The sequence below is a fragment of the Bison bison genome, unplaced genomic scaffold (assembly GCF_000754665.1).
Source record: "Bison bison bison isolate TAMUID 2011002044 unplaced genomic scaffold, Bison_UMD1.0 scf7180017863957, whole genome shotgun sequence".
In the NCBI taxonomy this organism is placed as follows: Eukaryota; Metazoa; Chordata; class Mammalia; order Artiodactyla; family Bovidae; genus Bison; species Bison bison.
This window is the reverse complement of record NW_011494529.1, coordinates 1142091-1158162: the sequence shown is the minus strand read 5'-3', so window position 1 is coordinate 1158162 and position 16072 is coordinate 1142091. Positions and strand designations below refer to the sequence as shown.

The 16072-nt window shown below is 36.6% G+C and overlaps 1 protein-coding gene across 1 annotated transcript in view; it reads right to left on the bottom strand.

Annotated features, from left to right (window-relative positions):
- The window catches only part of DOCK7 (dedicator of cytokinesis 7), a 166018-nt gene that overhangs the window by 78083 nt on the left and 71863 nt on the right, over positions 1–16072 (bottom strand). The window contains exons 19-22 of the mRNA XM_010833923.1: positions 13871–13957; positions 8880–9111; positions 6128–6292; positions 4252–4421 (exon numbers count right to left, since the gene is read on the bottom strand). Coding sequence (XP_010832225.1) covers positions 4252–4421; positions 6128–6292; positions 8880–9111; positions 13871–13957 — 654 coding nt within the window. The remainder of the gene's footprint in view (positions 1–4251; positions 4422–6127; positions 6293–8879; positions 9112–13870; positions 13958–16072) is intronic.

Sequence of the window (16072 nt, the reverse complement as noted above, 5' to 3'; positions counted from 1 at the left end):
CAACTGAAGGACTCAACACACAGCACAGCCAATGCAGGAGATGCGGGTTCAATCCCCTGCAGGAGAAAATGGCAATCCACTTCACTCCACTCCTGGAAAATCCCATGGACAGAAGAGCCTAGAAGGCTACAACCATGGGATCGCAGAGTCAGACACATGTGAGCAACTGAGCACACATGCACATAAGGTAAAGTAGGTCAAGTGTTGAGGCTCAACCATCAGATTTAAGAATATGGAGTGCCTGGAGAGCCCTGAGAGCATTCAAAGGGCTTTTCCAGGGGTCATGTATGGATGTGAGAGTTGGACTGTGAAGAAAGCTGAGCACCGAAAAATTGATGCTTTTGAACTGTGGTGTTGGAGAAGACTCTTGAGAGTCGCTTGGACTGCAAGGAGATCCAACCAGTCCATCCTAAGGGAGATCGGTCCTGGGTGTTCATTGGAAGGACTGATGCTGAAGCTGAAACTTCAATACTTTGGCTACCTGATGTGAAGTGTTGACTTATTTGAAAAGACCCTGATGCTGGGAGGGATTGGGGGCAAGAGGAGAAGGGGACAACAAAGGATGAGATGGCTGGATGGCATCACCAACTTGATGGACATGAGTTTGAGTGAACTCCGGGAGTTGGTGATGGACAGGGAGGCCTGGTATGCTGCAATTCATGGGGTCGCAAAGAGTCGGATATGACTGAGTGACTGAACTGAACTGATGCGTGGAAGATCAAAGAAATATGTTTGAAGTAGGGTAATGAGAGTTAAGGGCTTCCCTGGAGACTCAGTAGTAAGGAACCCACCTGCCATTGCACTTGACATGAGTTCTATCTCTGTGTGGGGAAGATCTCCTGAGGGAAGGAAATAGCAACCCACTCCAGTATTCTTGCCTGGGGAGTCGCATGGAGAGAGGAGCCTGGTGGGTTGCTGTACATGGGGTCGGAGCAGGGTTGGATATGACTCAACAACTAAACAACAACAAACAAATGAGAGTTAAAGAACAAGAATAAATGAATTGAAGACAGCAAGTATAGAAAATTCTTTTAAGTAATTCTATAAAAGGTAGAAGAGAAATGGTAAAGAAGCTACTAGAAGAAATACTAGAGAAAAAAAAAATTTTAACTGGAGAAATAATAGCATGCCTGTACATGGATGGGATGACTTAGTAGATGGGGAGAAACTGAAGATGTAGGAGAGGATAAACACTGTTGGAGTGAGGATCCTGAGTAGGTGAAAGGGGATGGAAGGTTGTATACAAACAGAGGGAATGGGCTTAAAGAAATGGGCAGGTCATCTATGACAGACATATTAGTAGTAGGTAGTAGTAGATGGTGGTGGTTACGGAGATGTGATGGTCAAAGGTTAAAAAAGTTTTCCTCTAATGACCTCAATTTTGTTAATGAAGTAGGAGATAAAGTGAGGACTGGTGGGGAGCTGTTAGAGGATCTGAGGTACAAAGCACCTAACGTTTTTCTGGGACAATGGGAAAGAAAAATGGAATAAAGAAATATACTACAATTGCTTGACAGCATTAAGGGTTCTCTTAACCTCAAGGGAGCCTTTAATTTCAAATAAGACCAGTCATGGTATTTCTCAAATCATGTTTAGCAGCATAGGCAGTCAACGAAATTCAACTACAGTTTGAGGTTTGGATTAAGCAAGTAAAATGAAGTGAGAGAAAGATAAGGGAACTGAGGCCTGTTTATAAAGGTAATAATTATAATGACTGCTCATGGAATTTAGGGCTGGCTAAACTGGATGAAAGAACATTAACAGGGTGAGGTACAGTAAAAATATCTTACCATCAAGTGACTGGAGGTGCAGAGTAATTGTTGGAGTTGGGGTACTAGACAGAAAAATATGAGCTAATGATTAGAGAATAAGATGCATGAAATTGAGATTATGAGGATTAAAGTTATTCGTCATGACAAGACCAAGGGTACGACCATGGCTAAGGCAGCACGAAAGACAAAAGTCATTAAAGAATTTCTTGAATTTCCAAGTCAACAGAATCAGAATAAATGAAGAGTAGGTATAAATAAACTTCAGATTCCTTATAATTTTCCAATGAGATAAAAGTTATACACCATTATTATTAGGGATTATGACTAAAGGGTAGGCCAAAATGAAGGTAGCTATCAAAAATTTTGCAATAAAAAAAAGAACACAGAAAAAACATTTAAATAAAATTTGATTAGGACAACACTATACTGTCATAAGACAAAAGTCTCATCTTATAATGGCTTTCTCAGAAGTTTCCATATATCACAATATCAGAAGCAAGTTTACATCATTATTATGTCCCATTTTATGAACCACTTGAAAAAAGGCAAATAATCATTCCAATATATGTACATCTTTGTTCTAAATCATGATGCTATAATCTAACACATCATATTAAAGGAAAACACTAGAATTATGCTAAATCTTATAGAAATTAAAAGGTGTTTCACAAGTAGAACCTTGAGGAAAATGGCATCTATAGCGCTAAGGCAATGGCACCCCACTCCAGTACTCTTGCCTGGAAAATCCGTGGACAGAGGAGCCTGGTAGGCTGCAGTCCATGGGGTCGCTAAGAGTCGGACACGACTGAGTGACTTCACTTTCACTTTTCTCTTTCATGCATTGGAGAAGGAAATGGCAACCCACTCCAGTATTCTTTTTTTTTTTTTTTTTCACTCCAGTATTCTTGCTTGGAGAATGCTCCCAGGGACAGGGGAGCCTGGTGGGCTGCCGTCTATGGGGTCGCACAGAGTCGGACACGACTGAAGCGACTTAGCATAGCATAGCACAGCATAGCGCTTTAACAGGAAAATCTCTTATAATTCACAAACGGAATTCATTCTACTGAAGAACTGTACTTACAGTAAATTATGCTAAGTGTTACTTCTATTACAGTGAGAAAAGATCAAGAATGAAGACAAAGATAAAAAACCTTTTCCTAGACATGGAAAGATATGTAGGGGGAGAAAAGCTTTCTCTTTAGCAATTAGGAATTATTACTCTGCAGGATTCATGTAAATACATCTGTACAACACAAAAAGTTAAAGTTTGTTTAATTAGAGTAACATCTATTTGGATCTTTAAATTATTGAAATTCACATTTATTTTTTAAATTAAAAAGCTACAAAATATTCTTTTCACTTTCTCACAGACCAGAAATTACTTTAAGAATATATTTTTGGTCTGTGAGAAAGTAAAGTTACTTAAAAGACACTTTAAAATGAGCAGTAATAAAGTTTATTGGAAATTTCTGAATGCAAATTTCTATAACTGTATGAATAGATTTTAGTAATTCTGATGTGTTTGGTCAATATCCAAGTATTTCACATAACAAACAAGCTCAGATCCTTTTTTTAAAATGTCTATTATAGCTCAGACTAAGAGTTAAACACAAGACTGCAGAACATTTACTAATTCTTTCTCATATCCCAATCAAGAGACTAAATGCCAAAGAAAAATTGGCTATGATTCTATTAACAATGGTGTCTTCCTCCTTTCCAATAGCAAAAAATCTACTTAAAATGGTTCGGTCAAAACACAACATAATATGATTACTTGGCCTCAATCTTACAGCTCTTTTTTCCACTTTAATTTTCAAACTGAGTTATTTTTGTACTTTAATTATAGTAAGGCAATGACTACTTGTTCCTTAAGTATATGTGAGGGGGAGGTAATAAGGATGGATGCTTAAATAAAATATGGCTGGACCTTATACTGGCCGACCTCTCCCTTGTTGTTTGGAATAATCATTAACCATGATTAACTAAATCACATTTTTCTAATCCTGGAGCACCTTACATAGAGTTTTCCATGTGAAATATAGCTCTATTACCAATTAATTAATCATTATTTTTTATATTTTTAGAGAAGTGAGACTCATATTTCAAGTCAGTAATATGGTCCCACTGGACAGTAGTCACAGTCTCTTAGCCCTGTAGAACACCAATATAACCATTTTCACATGATGATCAGACAGACAATGAGTTGTATGTGACTAGTCATTCCGGACAAATTTTGAATTTGGCAGATTTTCTTAAGCATAGTGCACAAACGAGTTTGTAATAGCAAGCACATTAATAGAAACATCACTTATGTGTTCACTGATAGAAGAGAAACATAACATTTATTACTAATTCAAATATATTTTAAAATTCTTACTACTAACTCAGATACATTTTAAGAATAAAGTAAAACAACTGGATATTTCTCATTTGTTCATGAACTGAAAACCAAATCTATAGATGTATATCTTCAGTTTACCTTACTGCTGATGATTGACCGTACTTCATCATCTGGGGACGTGGGAGTTCCAGATATATCTGGATTACTATTACTAAGGCTCCGAGAACGATTTAAATTAAGGCTTGCAGGTCTCACAGCAGATCTAGCCATTGTGGCATAATGCACTGATCCTCCCAAACCCCCAGGACCTAGAGTTGTATATAAAATAGCACATAATTAAACAGTTAATCGGGAAAGGACCTGAAAAAGTCTCTTCCACTTTATAAAATTCCATAAAGATAATAAATTGCTTTTATTTCTAAATGAAAATAGTAGAAACAAGAAAACAACTCCAGACCTCATGAGAGCTATACAAAGATAAATTTTTTACAGCAGCTGACAAAACCCTGTGAATTATAAATACAACCATTATCTCTTCAATGTTTCTACATTTTGTATTACATATAGAATAAAAAACAACAGTAATAAGAAACATATACAAACATCATTTCACTTATATATGAGGGTATCTAGGACCCAAAGTGCTCCAGCTAACATCTTTTCCTTTTTTCCCACCCCCTCCTGCTCTGCCCCTTGATACAAAGTCACGAAGAGGGAGACCCAATTTACCATCAGTATCTCTTCAATGAAGCTATGGCTATATCTCTATCTTCATAAGTGATAATTTTAACTATAACAAAATAGTATCTTTATAACATACATACATAAATAAAGATAATTCTCCTAAGAGCCCAAGTTATACAAAAAAAGCAAAGAACCCCTTTTCTGTCTGAAATCAAGCCTGATACCATCATTCAACCAGGATCTATAAATATAAAGTATCCAACAAATGTAACTCCATTTCTTATTTAATGAAATCTTTCTAAGTGTTATATCAGCAAATGACATACACTTGTCAACTAAGTAATTTATAGTCTTCAGGTCAGCATGTGAAAAAGACATTTTGCAAAATCTGTGAAATTCTAATAGTGTACTAAATGAAACAGTAAACGGAGCAGCATTACATATAGCTCATAATCACTTATATACTCTGAGACAAATTTAGAAATTAAGATAGGAAACAATGAACAAGATTACGAAAGTCAATCAGTTCTCTTTTTACAATTAATAAAATGCACTATAACTTAATTATTATACCTAGTTTTCCAAGTGAATGTCAGAATTTCTTGTCATCATTATTTATGTTAACACTGAAAATAGCTGAAAAAGGGCACTTACCATTTTCACTAGTGATGAATGATGACTCTTACAGACAAATATGTGAACAGGTTGAAAAGTATGTACAACATAATCATTAACCAACTAACTAAATGACTAAAGGGTGATTCAAACACTCAGATATCCCCCTACCACCACTACCACCAATGTCATATAAAACACAAGTAAGTGACGACTTTGGGCTCTGGTATCCAGAAACGCTATATTATTTTATTGACCATGAAGAGACTAGAACTTTTCTAGAGGATCATCCTTTATATCACTGCAGGTTTCACAAGGTTATCAGGAAACTACTGGGCCACCATATTTCTTCTTTAATGTCCAATAACACTCTGAATGACAAATATAACATTCTATTTATCTTAACAGGAAATAAGAAATGCTTCCAGAAACAGAAGTTATTTTCAAGGTTCATTTCCAAAAATTAATTCAACTAAGATCTCTCTAATTCAAATTAAAGGAAGCTGTACAAATAATGATGCTTTAAAATGTAACCTATTTATCCCTTTAACTCCGGTAGCTAGCATAGTCCATGGCACTCAGCAGGCATTCAACAAATGTTTGTTGTTGAATAAACGCATCACACTATGCACTTCAAGATTATTTCAGTCCTGCTTATAAACAATAAACACATAATCTATGCAAGATAGTTTCATAGTAAAAAAGAATAAAATACCTGGTGATGGGGAATTAGGGTAAGTATTTGGCAACCGAAAAACATAATAGATATATGATGCAAGAAGGCAGTTTCTGCCATGCTGGTCATGATTTCCTTCCAAGTTTTTGTGAAGCCGATTTATAATTGATGCCATAGCTTCAAATGATGCTTGACCTAGATTAACTTTTAAGAAGGAAGAAAATATTTTTTGCACTAACATTTTTAGACTGTAAGTTATAAAACATCAAAGCTTTACCTCCACTGTATACATTAAGTATAATGACTACACACATTAAGTGTTTAAGATATTTGACATTAATTTTATGGTATCTATTTATGATATTATATTAACTGGGACAAAAATATTTCTCTCAACAAAATGAGAAAAATATAATTTTACTAATTTTACAGGAAAATTACCTGGTTTTGCTTACTCAAAAAAAAAAAAAATCATCAAACAGGTACCCACCATTTTGTAGAATAATACAAAGTACATGATAAGAAAAAAATCTATCTTGTTAGAACCTTTGAGAAGTAACTTCTCATTTTAAAGATGACGCTGAGAAACTAAATATTAAGCACATTACTTTTGCTTAAAAATAAGCACACTACTTTTGCCTAAAAAATAAAAATTAACAATAAAAGTTGATTATGAAAATATTAACATGAATAGAGCTCATAAGCTACTTAACTGAAAACAGTATCTATAAAAGGATTGGAAGGACAAAAGGGTAGAAAACCAGGATAAGGTAAGACCACTGCACATTAAATGCAAAGCTAAGTAATACCTACTCAGCCATGCAAGTCAGTATATAACAAGAAATTTGCAAAAACTGGAAAATTCTGATAGCACAGTGAATAAATGGATAACCTAAACAGCTATTCTGAACAAGAGAGCCTCACATTTTATGATTTATTTCATCAAGACAGGAATTTATGAACAGATAATGAGGCCAATTAAGTCTTCCTAAAAGTGGAATAATCAGACAGAGTGGTCATTTAGGAAGATTAATCTACATATACTGTACTAGAAGAGAGACTGGAGAAACAGAGAAACTAGAGAGACAGAGACTAGAGAGACAGAGAAACCTAAGCAGGCTTTAGAAATCCTATCTGTATTCCTGGTTGACTCCTTTTTCTTTTCCTTATCGTAGCTATTTTGGAGGAGGGTATGGCAACTCATTCCAGTATTCTTGCCTGGAGAATCCTCATGGACAGAGGAGCCTGGAGGGCTGCAGTCCATGGGGTCGCAAAGAGTCAGACACGACTAAGCGACTAAGCACAGCACAACACTGTAGCTGCTACAAACCATCCTACCATCCTTCTCAAAACTAGGTCCACTTTAGTCCCTTCTCAGCAAATCTTGTTTTTATGTCATACTAGAAATTTATAAAGCATGAAAGTCCTGAAGTTCTTACTATAAATGTATCAGAATCTGAAACAATTTTTAGTTCCTTTCCAAAGGAAGCAGTGCTTGTCTCCTAAGTAAAAATGATCTATTCACCTTCATTTTTTACTTATAAGCGTGCTTCACTAATTGAACCCTTGTGTACCTCTATACAGATTCTCAAAGCATATGACTCTTTGACCAAAATTATTCTTGCTAATTTCACCAGTGAACATTTCTTCAGAATAGTAAGAGTGGGACTTGGAGTCAGTTGCTTAGGTGTGAATCCTTGGGCAAATTTTTAAGCATATGCTCACGATTTTATTCATGAAATCATGAAATGTATACTTATATCTAGAGTTGTAGAGATTTCACATATCAATATAAATAAAGTATGCTGTGCTTAGTCACTCAGTCGTGCCCAACTCTTTGTGACCCCATGTACTGTAGCCCACCAGGCTCCTCTATCCATGGGGATTTTTCAGGCCCGAATACTGGAAAGGGTAGCTTTTCCCTTCTCCAGGGGAATTTTCCCAACCCAGAGATCGAACCCAGGTTTTCCACAATGCAGGCGGTTCTTTTACCAGCTGAGCCACAAGGGAAGCCCTTGTACACTATACATATAATTAGTCTCCTGGGGCTAATTATTTACCGGTCAGACTCTTACTCATTTTTAAATGCTCAACCTAAAATTTACCTCTACTCACAAGTCATCATAAAAACATCTCAAGGAGCTGAATACTCCTCTCCTTTGTGCCACCTCTTAATTCAAAATTTCTATAACAAGTTACCTGAAATTTCTTACAAGCTCAACTACTTTGCAGGATTTGGGTGGATACTGTTAGCAAAAGTAAAAGAATAAATCTTGGGAAAAAGGCAGGAAACAAGAATAATTCTTTTTCCTTCCAGAACAAGTCACAAGAAAAAGAAGATAGAGATTTTGAGTTACTGAAGAAAATATCAGCTATAGTATATAGAGGATTGCAAATGAGTGAAAATACAGATTACAAATCCTGTACACAAACATAAATGATTTATCTGTTGCATGTTTTCTTAACTAGTCTATGAGATCCATAAAATCCAGAACCATGCCTTGGTCAGTGCCCATCAGTGTACAGTACATATTAAGTGCCTAATAAATATTTGGTGAGTGAATAAATATTTGTGTTCATAATTTGAATAGAGGTGTATGGCACACTTTAAAGAAACAAAGAAACTTATTATTTTCCAGCATTAGAAACAAGTAACAACCTTCCCCCCGCCCCCACCCAAATGAAACACAGTCCTTACAGAGATAGCAAATAGGAATCATGGTATTATTTCTGTAAAAGTTAGAAATGTCAAATGATAAATCTTATGATTCCCTAAACATAAGTAAATTACCTATTTGGCCAGCAATGACAGGAGGTCTAACAACTAAAAGTATCAGTTTATCAAGCAGGAGATGAAGAAATCGGACCACTGGTTCCAACTGAGATGAATTCAACGCTGAAATACTGCTCTTCAATTCATTTTCTAAATTGTTTTCCATGATTCGCATGTCTCCAATTCGGACTGGGAACATGTGTTCATCCAGAGCATTTACCAGAGCAAAAAACTTATCGAGATAAGGATCCTAAAACAAAGAAGGAACAGAGGCACTGAACAATCTTAGCTTTGTAAATACTCCTAACTATGGACCTCTGGTATCTCATACTAATTGATAACACAAAAGAGTACACATTAGTATATACATTGTTTCCAATTACACAGTATTCTATTCTCATCTGTTATTATAATGTAGCTGCTTCAAATACTATTGATTACTCAAAAAAAAAAAAATCTATTGATACCAGGATTTTTTTCCAGTTGTTGAGTCTGTCTTATTGTTATAGAGCTCAATTATTATGGCAGGTGTGTAAGTAACCTACCTGTGTCAATTATTAATTTATTACCTCTTAGCTCCATCCAACCCCTCCGCCCATCTTTTCCACATTTTGCAACCGTGGACCTAGACTCTTCAAACTACATTTGTCCTTTGTCAGCTGGCTTGTGTTAGGCTCTGACAACAGAGGGTATGGGAAACAGTCTTGCCAGGCTTGAGGAGTTGGAAGGGAGTCTTCTTCTCCCTGTTTGCTTTCCTGATGGCGGCGAGTGGACGCGAAGCTATGGCTCAAGAGGCGAGGGTCGTGGGCAGCAGGGGTGGCTCTCCAGTTCCACAGCAGGTCCCTCTATCCAGTCTCCTCCACAACACAGCACAGCAGGCGCAGTGTGACTGTGGCAGTGGTGTCCCTCTTCAGGGGTCTGACTCTCACCCTTCAAATCTTCCTCTAGGTTTCCAAGTTCCTTCCTCCCTTATCACTCTGTAACTGCTCTCTGTTACAGATTCTCTTTTAACCCATTTATGGAGTGAGTCACCTTTAACCTAGTTAACATTTATTTACAGATTTTCTCCATTCCATTATTGGCAGTTTCCATCTCCTGACTAAATCCTAACTGCTATTCTCTAACCTCTTTCTGCGCTGACAGAACCACAATCTTTATTTAAAGCAGAAATGTGCCTGCTCTTCGAGCTTTATTCGTATCTATTCGATGACCACATGCTATCATTTTGACCAATGAGATGTGAGAAAAAGTCTACTAAAACTCCAGGGAGACTTTTAGTTAGCTAACAATGAAAACAAACTTTAAGAAAAGGCACTAATGCTAAACAGCTTTACATTTATCATCTTCAGTTCAGTTCAGTCGCTCAGTCGTGTCCGACTCTGCGACCCCATGAATTACAGCACACCAGGCCTCCCTGTCCATCACCAACTCCTGGAGTTCACCCAGACTCCAGTCCATGGAGTCAGTGATGCCATCCAGCCATCTCATCCTCTGTCGTCCCCTTCTCCTCCCTCCCAGCATCAGTGTCTTTTCCAATAAGTCAACTCTTCGCATGAAGTGGCCAAAGGACTGGAGTTTCAGCTTTAGCATCATTCCTTCCAAAGAAATCCCAGGGCTGATCTCCTTCAGAATGGACTGGTTGGATCTCCTTGCAGTCCAAGGGACTCTCAGGAGTCTTCTCCAACACCACAGTTCAAAAGCATCAATTCTTCGGTGCTCAGCCTTCTTCACAGTCCAACTCTCACATCCATACATGACCACAGGTAAAACCATAGCCTTGACTAGACGGACCTTTGTTGGCAAAGTAATGTCTCTGCTTTTGAATATGCTATCTAGGTTGGTCATAACTTTCCTTCCAAGGAGTAAGCGTCTTTTAATTTCATGGCTGCAGTCACCATCTGCAGTGACTTTGGAGCCCAAGAAGATAGTTTTTCACTATTTCCATTGTTCCCCCATCTATTTGTCATGAAAATATAGGACTGGATGCCATGATCCTCATTGTTTGAAGGTTGAGTTTTTAAGCCAGCTTTTTCACTCTCCTCTTTCACTTTCATCAAGAGGCTTTTGAGTTCCTCTTCACTTTCTGCCATAAGGGTGGTGTCATCTGCATATCTGAGGTTATTGATATTTCTCCCAGCAATCTTGATTCTAGCTTATGTTTCTTCCAATAGTGTTTTAACTTGATATGTTTTAAATGAATAAAAATAATTCTATTGAACTATGTATATAAATTTTGGTCAATTTTAAAGAGATACAAATGAAGTAACAAAACATCATAAAAACACTTACTGTCTTCAATTGAGCCTTTTAAGAAAGATTATAATACATGATGCAATTATATTACATAGCTGTAAAATTTATAAACTTTTGAGTTTCAGTCATATCTGAGACTGTCAGGATGCTACACATTACACCCTCCCAGTCTATTCTTCCTCTACTTCTATAGATTCAAAATCATCTATATGAAATATCTTGCCCGAAATCCTTCTTTGTTACATTAAACAGAACATATGTATCTGCCTCCCTAAAAACAAAGTTGGAAGTAAAAGATACATTACCAACACTAAAAAAAGAGAAAACTAACAATGATTATAGAATTCAAAGCAAAAATGAAAAAGAATGTGTTTGTACACTTAAGAAGATATCATATGATATTAAAAATAATTTTATTATGAGAAGGAAAGTGTTTCAACAGTATACTATAATGCCAACCTTTTCATTATCAGAAGAGTAAGTTCTACAGGAAACACAAAAACACACGACATATCTAGTAACAGAAAAGTAAAAACTCCACTGGAGCAGTATTTTACTGGGATCTACCTGAGGAAAGCTAAATAAAACATATATACTACCTTTTTTGCTGTTGTTTTAAAATATAATATAGAGACACTCTGTCTTCTTACTTTTCTCTATCTCACTGTGCAGAGAAGAGTTAACATAGCAAGCTTAAGACTGCTATCATTTCAAAGGCCTGATTTCAAGGTTGGCCCTCGGCTGGTATCAGGAAGTTGGGTATTAGGAGGGTTTCCACTGACAGGCGAATGCTCACTACACCGAAACTGTGCAAGCAATATAGTTTATGCTTAATACTTGCTTTGGTTCTATGAATCTCGCATCTTGGTATGTGTTAGGCAGTGGGTGTCTACGAGACAAGCCTATGGTAAAAACTCTGGGAACTGAGCTACCCTGGTAGACATTTCACATATGCTGTTCCCACTTGCCCTGTGTGACTCCACTAGGAGAAAACTCTTGAAAGCCTGTGTCCTATTTCCTCCAGACTGAACCTCTTTCCCCTTATCTGATTTTGCTTTATGTCTTTCACTAAAATAAATCATAGCTGTGAATATACTCTCCACTGAGTCCTGTGAGTTCTGCTAGAAAATCACAGAAGTTGAAGGTAGCCTTGGAAACCTCCGCATACCCTTTCAAGTTGGAAAACCCACATATTCTATTTTAAACATCCACCTCTTCTCACTCTACATTTTCTCCCTGGAAAATCATATTCACTAGCACAGTTTCAGCTATCACATTTATTCTGTTACTTCCCAATCCTAAATTCATTCATCACAAGTGCCTACAGGACATCTTTATCTGAAGTGCACAAGAACTTAAAACTCAAAATTAAACTCCTTATGGTCCCATAATTTCACCTCCTTGGTATGCTCCTAAATTTACTTCTCTCGTGTTTACTTTTAAGTTAGAAATCACCATCCTAAATTCTGTGGCATTTAAGGTTGTTCATAATATTTTATCAGCCTGGTCTTCTATGTTCATGTATCATGATTTTCCGTGCACTTAAAATTGCATTCACAACAGATTACCTGCCCTTGCTTTATCTGTTTATTTTTGGCTGCACTGGGTCTTCACTGCTGTGTATACACTTTCTCTAGTTTTGGCGAGAGGGGGCTGCTCTTTGTTCGGGTGCACCGGCTTCTCATTGCAGTGGCTTCTCTTGCTGCACACCCAGGCTCTAGGTGCACGGGCTTCAGTAGTTGTGGCACACCAGCTTAGCTGGCATGTGGAATCTTCCTGCCAGGGAAGACTGTGTCCCCTGCACTGGCAGGAAGATTCTTATCCACTGTGCCACCAGGGAAGTCCTGCACTTGCTTTTAATCAACTGCACTGTCTACCTTCTCTTCTATACATGATAAATATCTACTCACCAATGCAGTAACTCAGTTCCCAGCAAAACTGACAACTCTCTGTACTTGAAAAAATTTAGTTCATATATCTAATATAATACTAGCTTTCTTGTATTATGATTATTTTTGCATTTCCTTCTATTTCACTGTGAAGTCCTTGAAAGGAAGGCTCACTCTTTCACAGGTAACAACATCCCTGACCACATGGAGCTTACAATATAATGGGAGAAAGAACATAAACAAAGGATATGAATGAATATATATGCACATGGAGAGAGAGAGAGAAAGAGTGAGACGAAGCAAAAGTACAAGAGCATGCAAGTGAAAATAACAAGCAGTAATGAGTGCAGTGTAAGACGATCCAGAGTGATGGGCTGCTATGTTTAAGAGTTACATGCAAAGGCTTCTCTTTATGAAGAGAAGTCAAATGAATGTCAGAGGAAAAGCGTTCCAGTTACAGAATGAGTAAATACAAAGTCTTTCAGAAGACCTTCGCACATTTCAGAGATATAGAGAAAAATATGGAGACCCCCAAGGACCTTTTCCATTTGAAGTATCTAAGTCTATGAGAAATAAAATGAGCTGGAAAATCGTTTTTCAACTCTAATTATCCTGCTATGTTCTAGAAACTTAGGGGGAAAAAAATCACTTTAATTGTTCAAAATGAAGTCAATAACATTCTGAAAAGGAAAATATTTGCTTCTGCTGACATTAAATGATATTTTGTTGATTCCTTTAAAAAGTTACTTCTAAACCTATACATTTTAAACTGATACATAGTTTCAAATGTCATAACAGAAAAAATTGATTTAAGTTCAATTCATTTAAGTGAAATGTGATCGTAAAAATTATTAAAAAACCACTTACTTGTGTATGGATAGATGAAACAGCAACAACTTCAACATTAAAAACACCTTTGTGATTATCTACCCATTTCATGCCAGGTAGGGGAACCTATAAGACATTGAATACAATGATCACAGATGCTTAAGTTGATTATGAATGCTGAAACAACTACGAATTATGAAACAAAAATTACGATATCTCAATAAGAAAAAATACTATGGAAATATATTTTATGCACTACAAACAAATGTAAAACTTATATTTTGTTCTTATTACAAAATCAATGTTTCCTACAAAAGAAGTAAAAGGCTCAAGGAGCAAAAAGCAGAAAATATGCCTTCAAAATTCTAGCTTCCTAGAAACATATCCCTTTATATCATTCCAAATCTTCCCTACACATATATATCTTTATATACACCCTCACATAGGTGGTACCAAACATATTATTTTGAAACCTGCTTTTCACCTATCACATTGTGAATCTCTTAATGGCAATAAATTCACAACTATAATATCTTATTGGTTTATAATAGCCTATTTTCTTTATATTAAAAACTCCTATGTTTTAATTTGGCTTTAAAATATTCATAAGCAAAGGAAGTCTGTTGTTTTAAGGATGAGGAAACATTTTTTTTTCTGACATAAATTGCTTGGAGTGTTAAAATCAGATCACAAAAAATTATTTTTAAAAGACAGTACATCAGTTCTCTCTATTCTTCCTGATAAGTACAGCTAAAAAGCTGGAACATGATACTTGAAAAAAGAAACATAGAGACTGAAAGGGGAGAGAAGGAGGTAGATGTGCTAGGGACCTCAGGATCAAAAGAACTATAAGGCAGTGTTTCCCGAGTTTTATTTTTCTCTCACGTATCCTGGACTAGTTTGCTAGAGAAGCTGGTAACCCAGAAATGCTAAAAGGAAAAGACAAAAAGTCTGCTCCCTCTAGCCAAACCCAACAATTGCCCTAATCTGGCCAAAGCCAAGAAAACAAACCACAGCCCCATTCCACCTCCATGTCTGACTCTTTGCAACGCTATGGACTACAATCCAACAGTCTCCTTTGTCCATGGGATTCTCCAAGCAAGAATACTAGAGTGGGTTGCCATGCCCGCTTCCAGGGGATCTTCCTGACCCAAGGATCGAACCCACATCTTTTATGTCTCCTGTATTGGCAAGTGGGTTCTTTACCACTAGCACCGCCTGGGAAGCCCCATGCACAGTGGGGAGTGTGAGTCTTTACCTCCCCCGGCAACAGGACTTCTCACTACTGCTAAAACACAGACTAACATAAGCTCTAGAGTCGCAGCATAATACCCAAAATGTTTCGGATATAACAAAAAATCACACACCATATCAAGAACCAGGACAATTTCTACTTAAATGAGAAAAGACAATCAACAGACATCAATAGTCAGATGACACAGATACTAGACAGATCTGACAGGAGTTTAAAGCAGCCATCAGGGAAAAAAAGGCTACACAAACAATTACAAACATCCTTGAAACAAATGAAAAAAAACCAGAATGTCTCAACAACAACAAAATAGGCAGATAGGCTTTCTTTCCCATGGTTTCTTATTTTTATTATATGAAGAAAATAAAACCAAATAAAGTCAGTTTTCTATTACAATTCAACACTAAAATTAGTGTTGGTAATTAATGTAGGTAAGAAATGTGGTATCTTTACTGAGGTAAATAATGAAGTCTTTGAAACTTTTTTTTAAAAAAAGCTGGTGGAGTATATAGTAACTACTCAATGCAAGAAATGGCACTAGCTCTTACAATGCAAAATACTCATTTTCATCTTTAAAAAATAGGACACCCAAGTAAACGGTGAACACATACTTCTTTAAAAACAATCTGCAGCATAAATATCATTTGGACACTTGTAAGAAATGTAAATAATCAAACCCCAGCCCAGACCTTACGAATCAGAAACTCTAGGGCTAAGGTTGAACCACTGGTAATACTACAAATACTCCAGGTGATTTTGATGCACGCTAAAGTAAGAACTACTCTCATAAAATATTCTAACAAGTAGTGTGGCAACAGGAATACCATAATAGTAGCAGACACTTCTTTAGTATACTTCATGTGCCTGGCATTATTCTAAGTTCTATGTACTACTAATCATTCAGTCATCAACACAATCCTTTTTGTAGGCATTACTTATTTTCCTCAATTTACAGATGAGAGAATTCAGGCAGACAGAGTCTTAAGTCA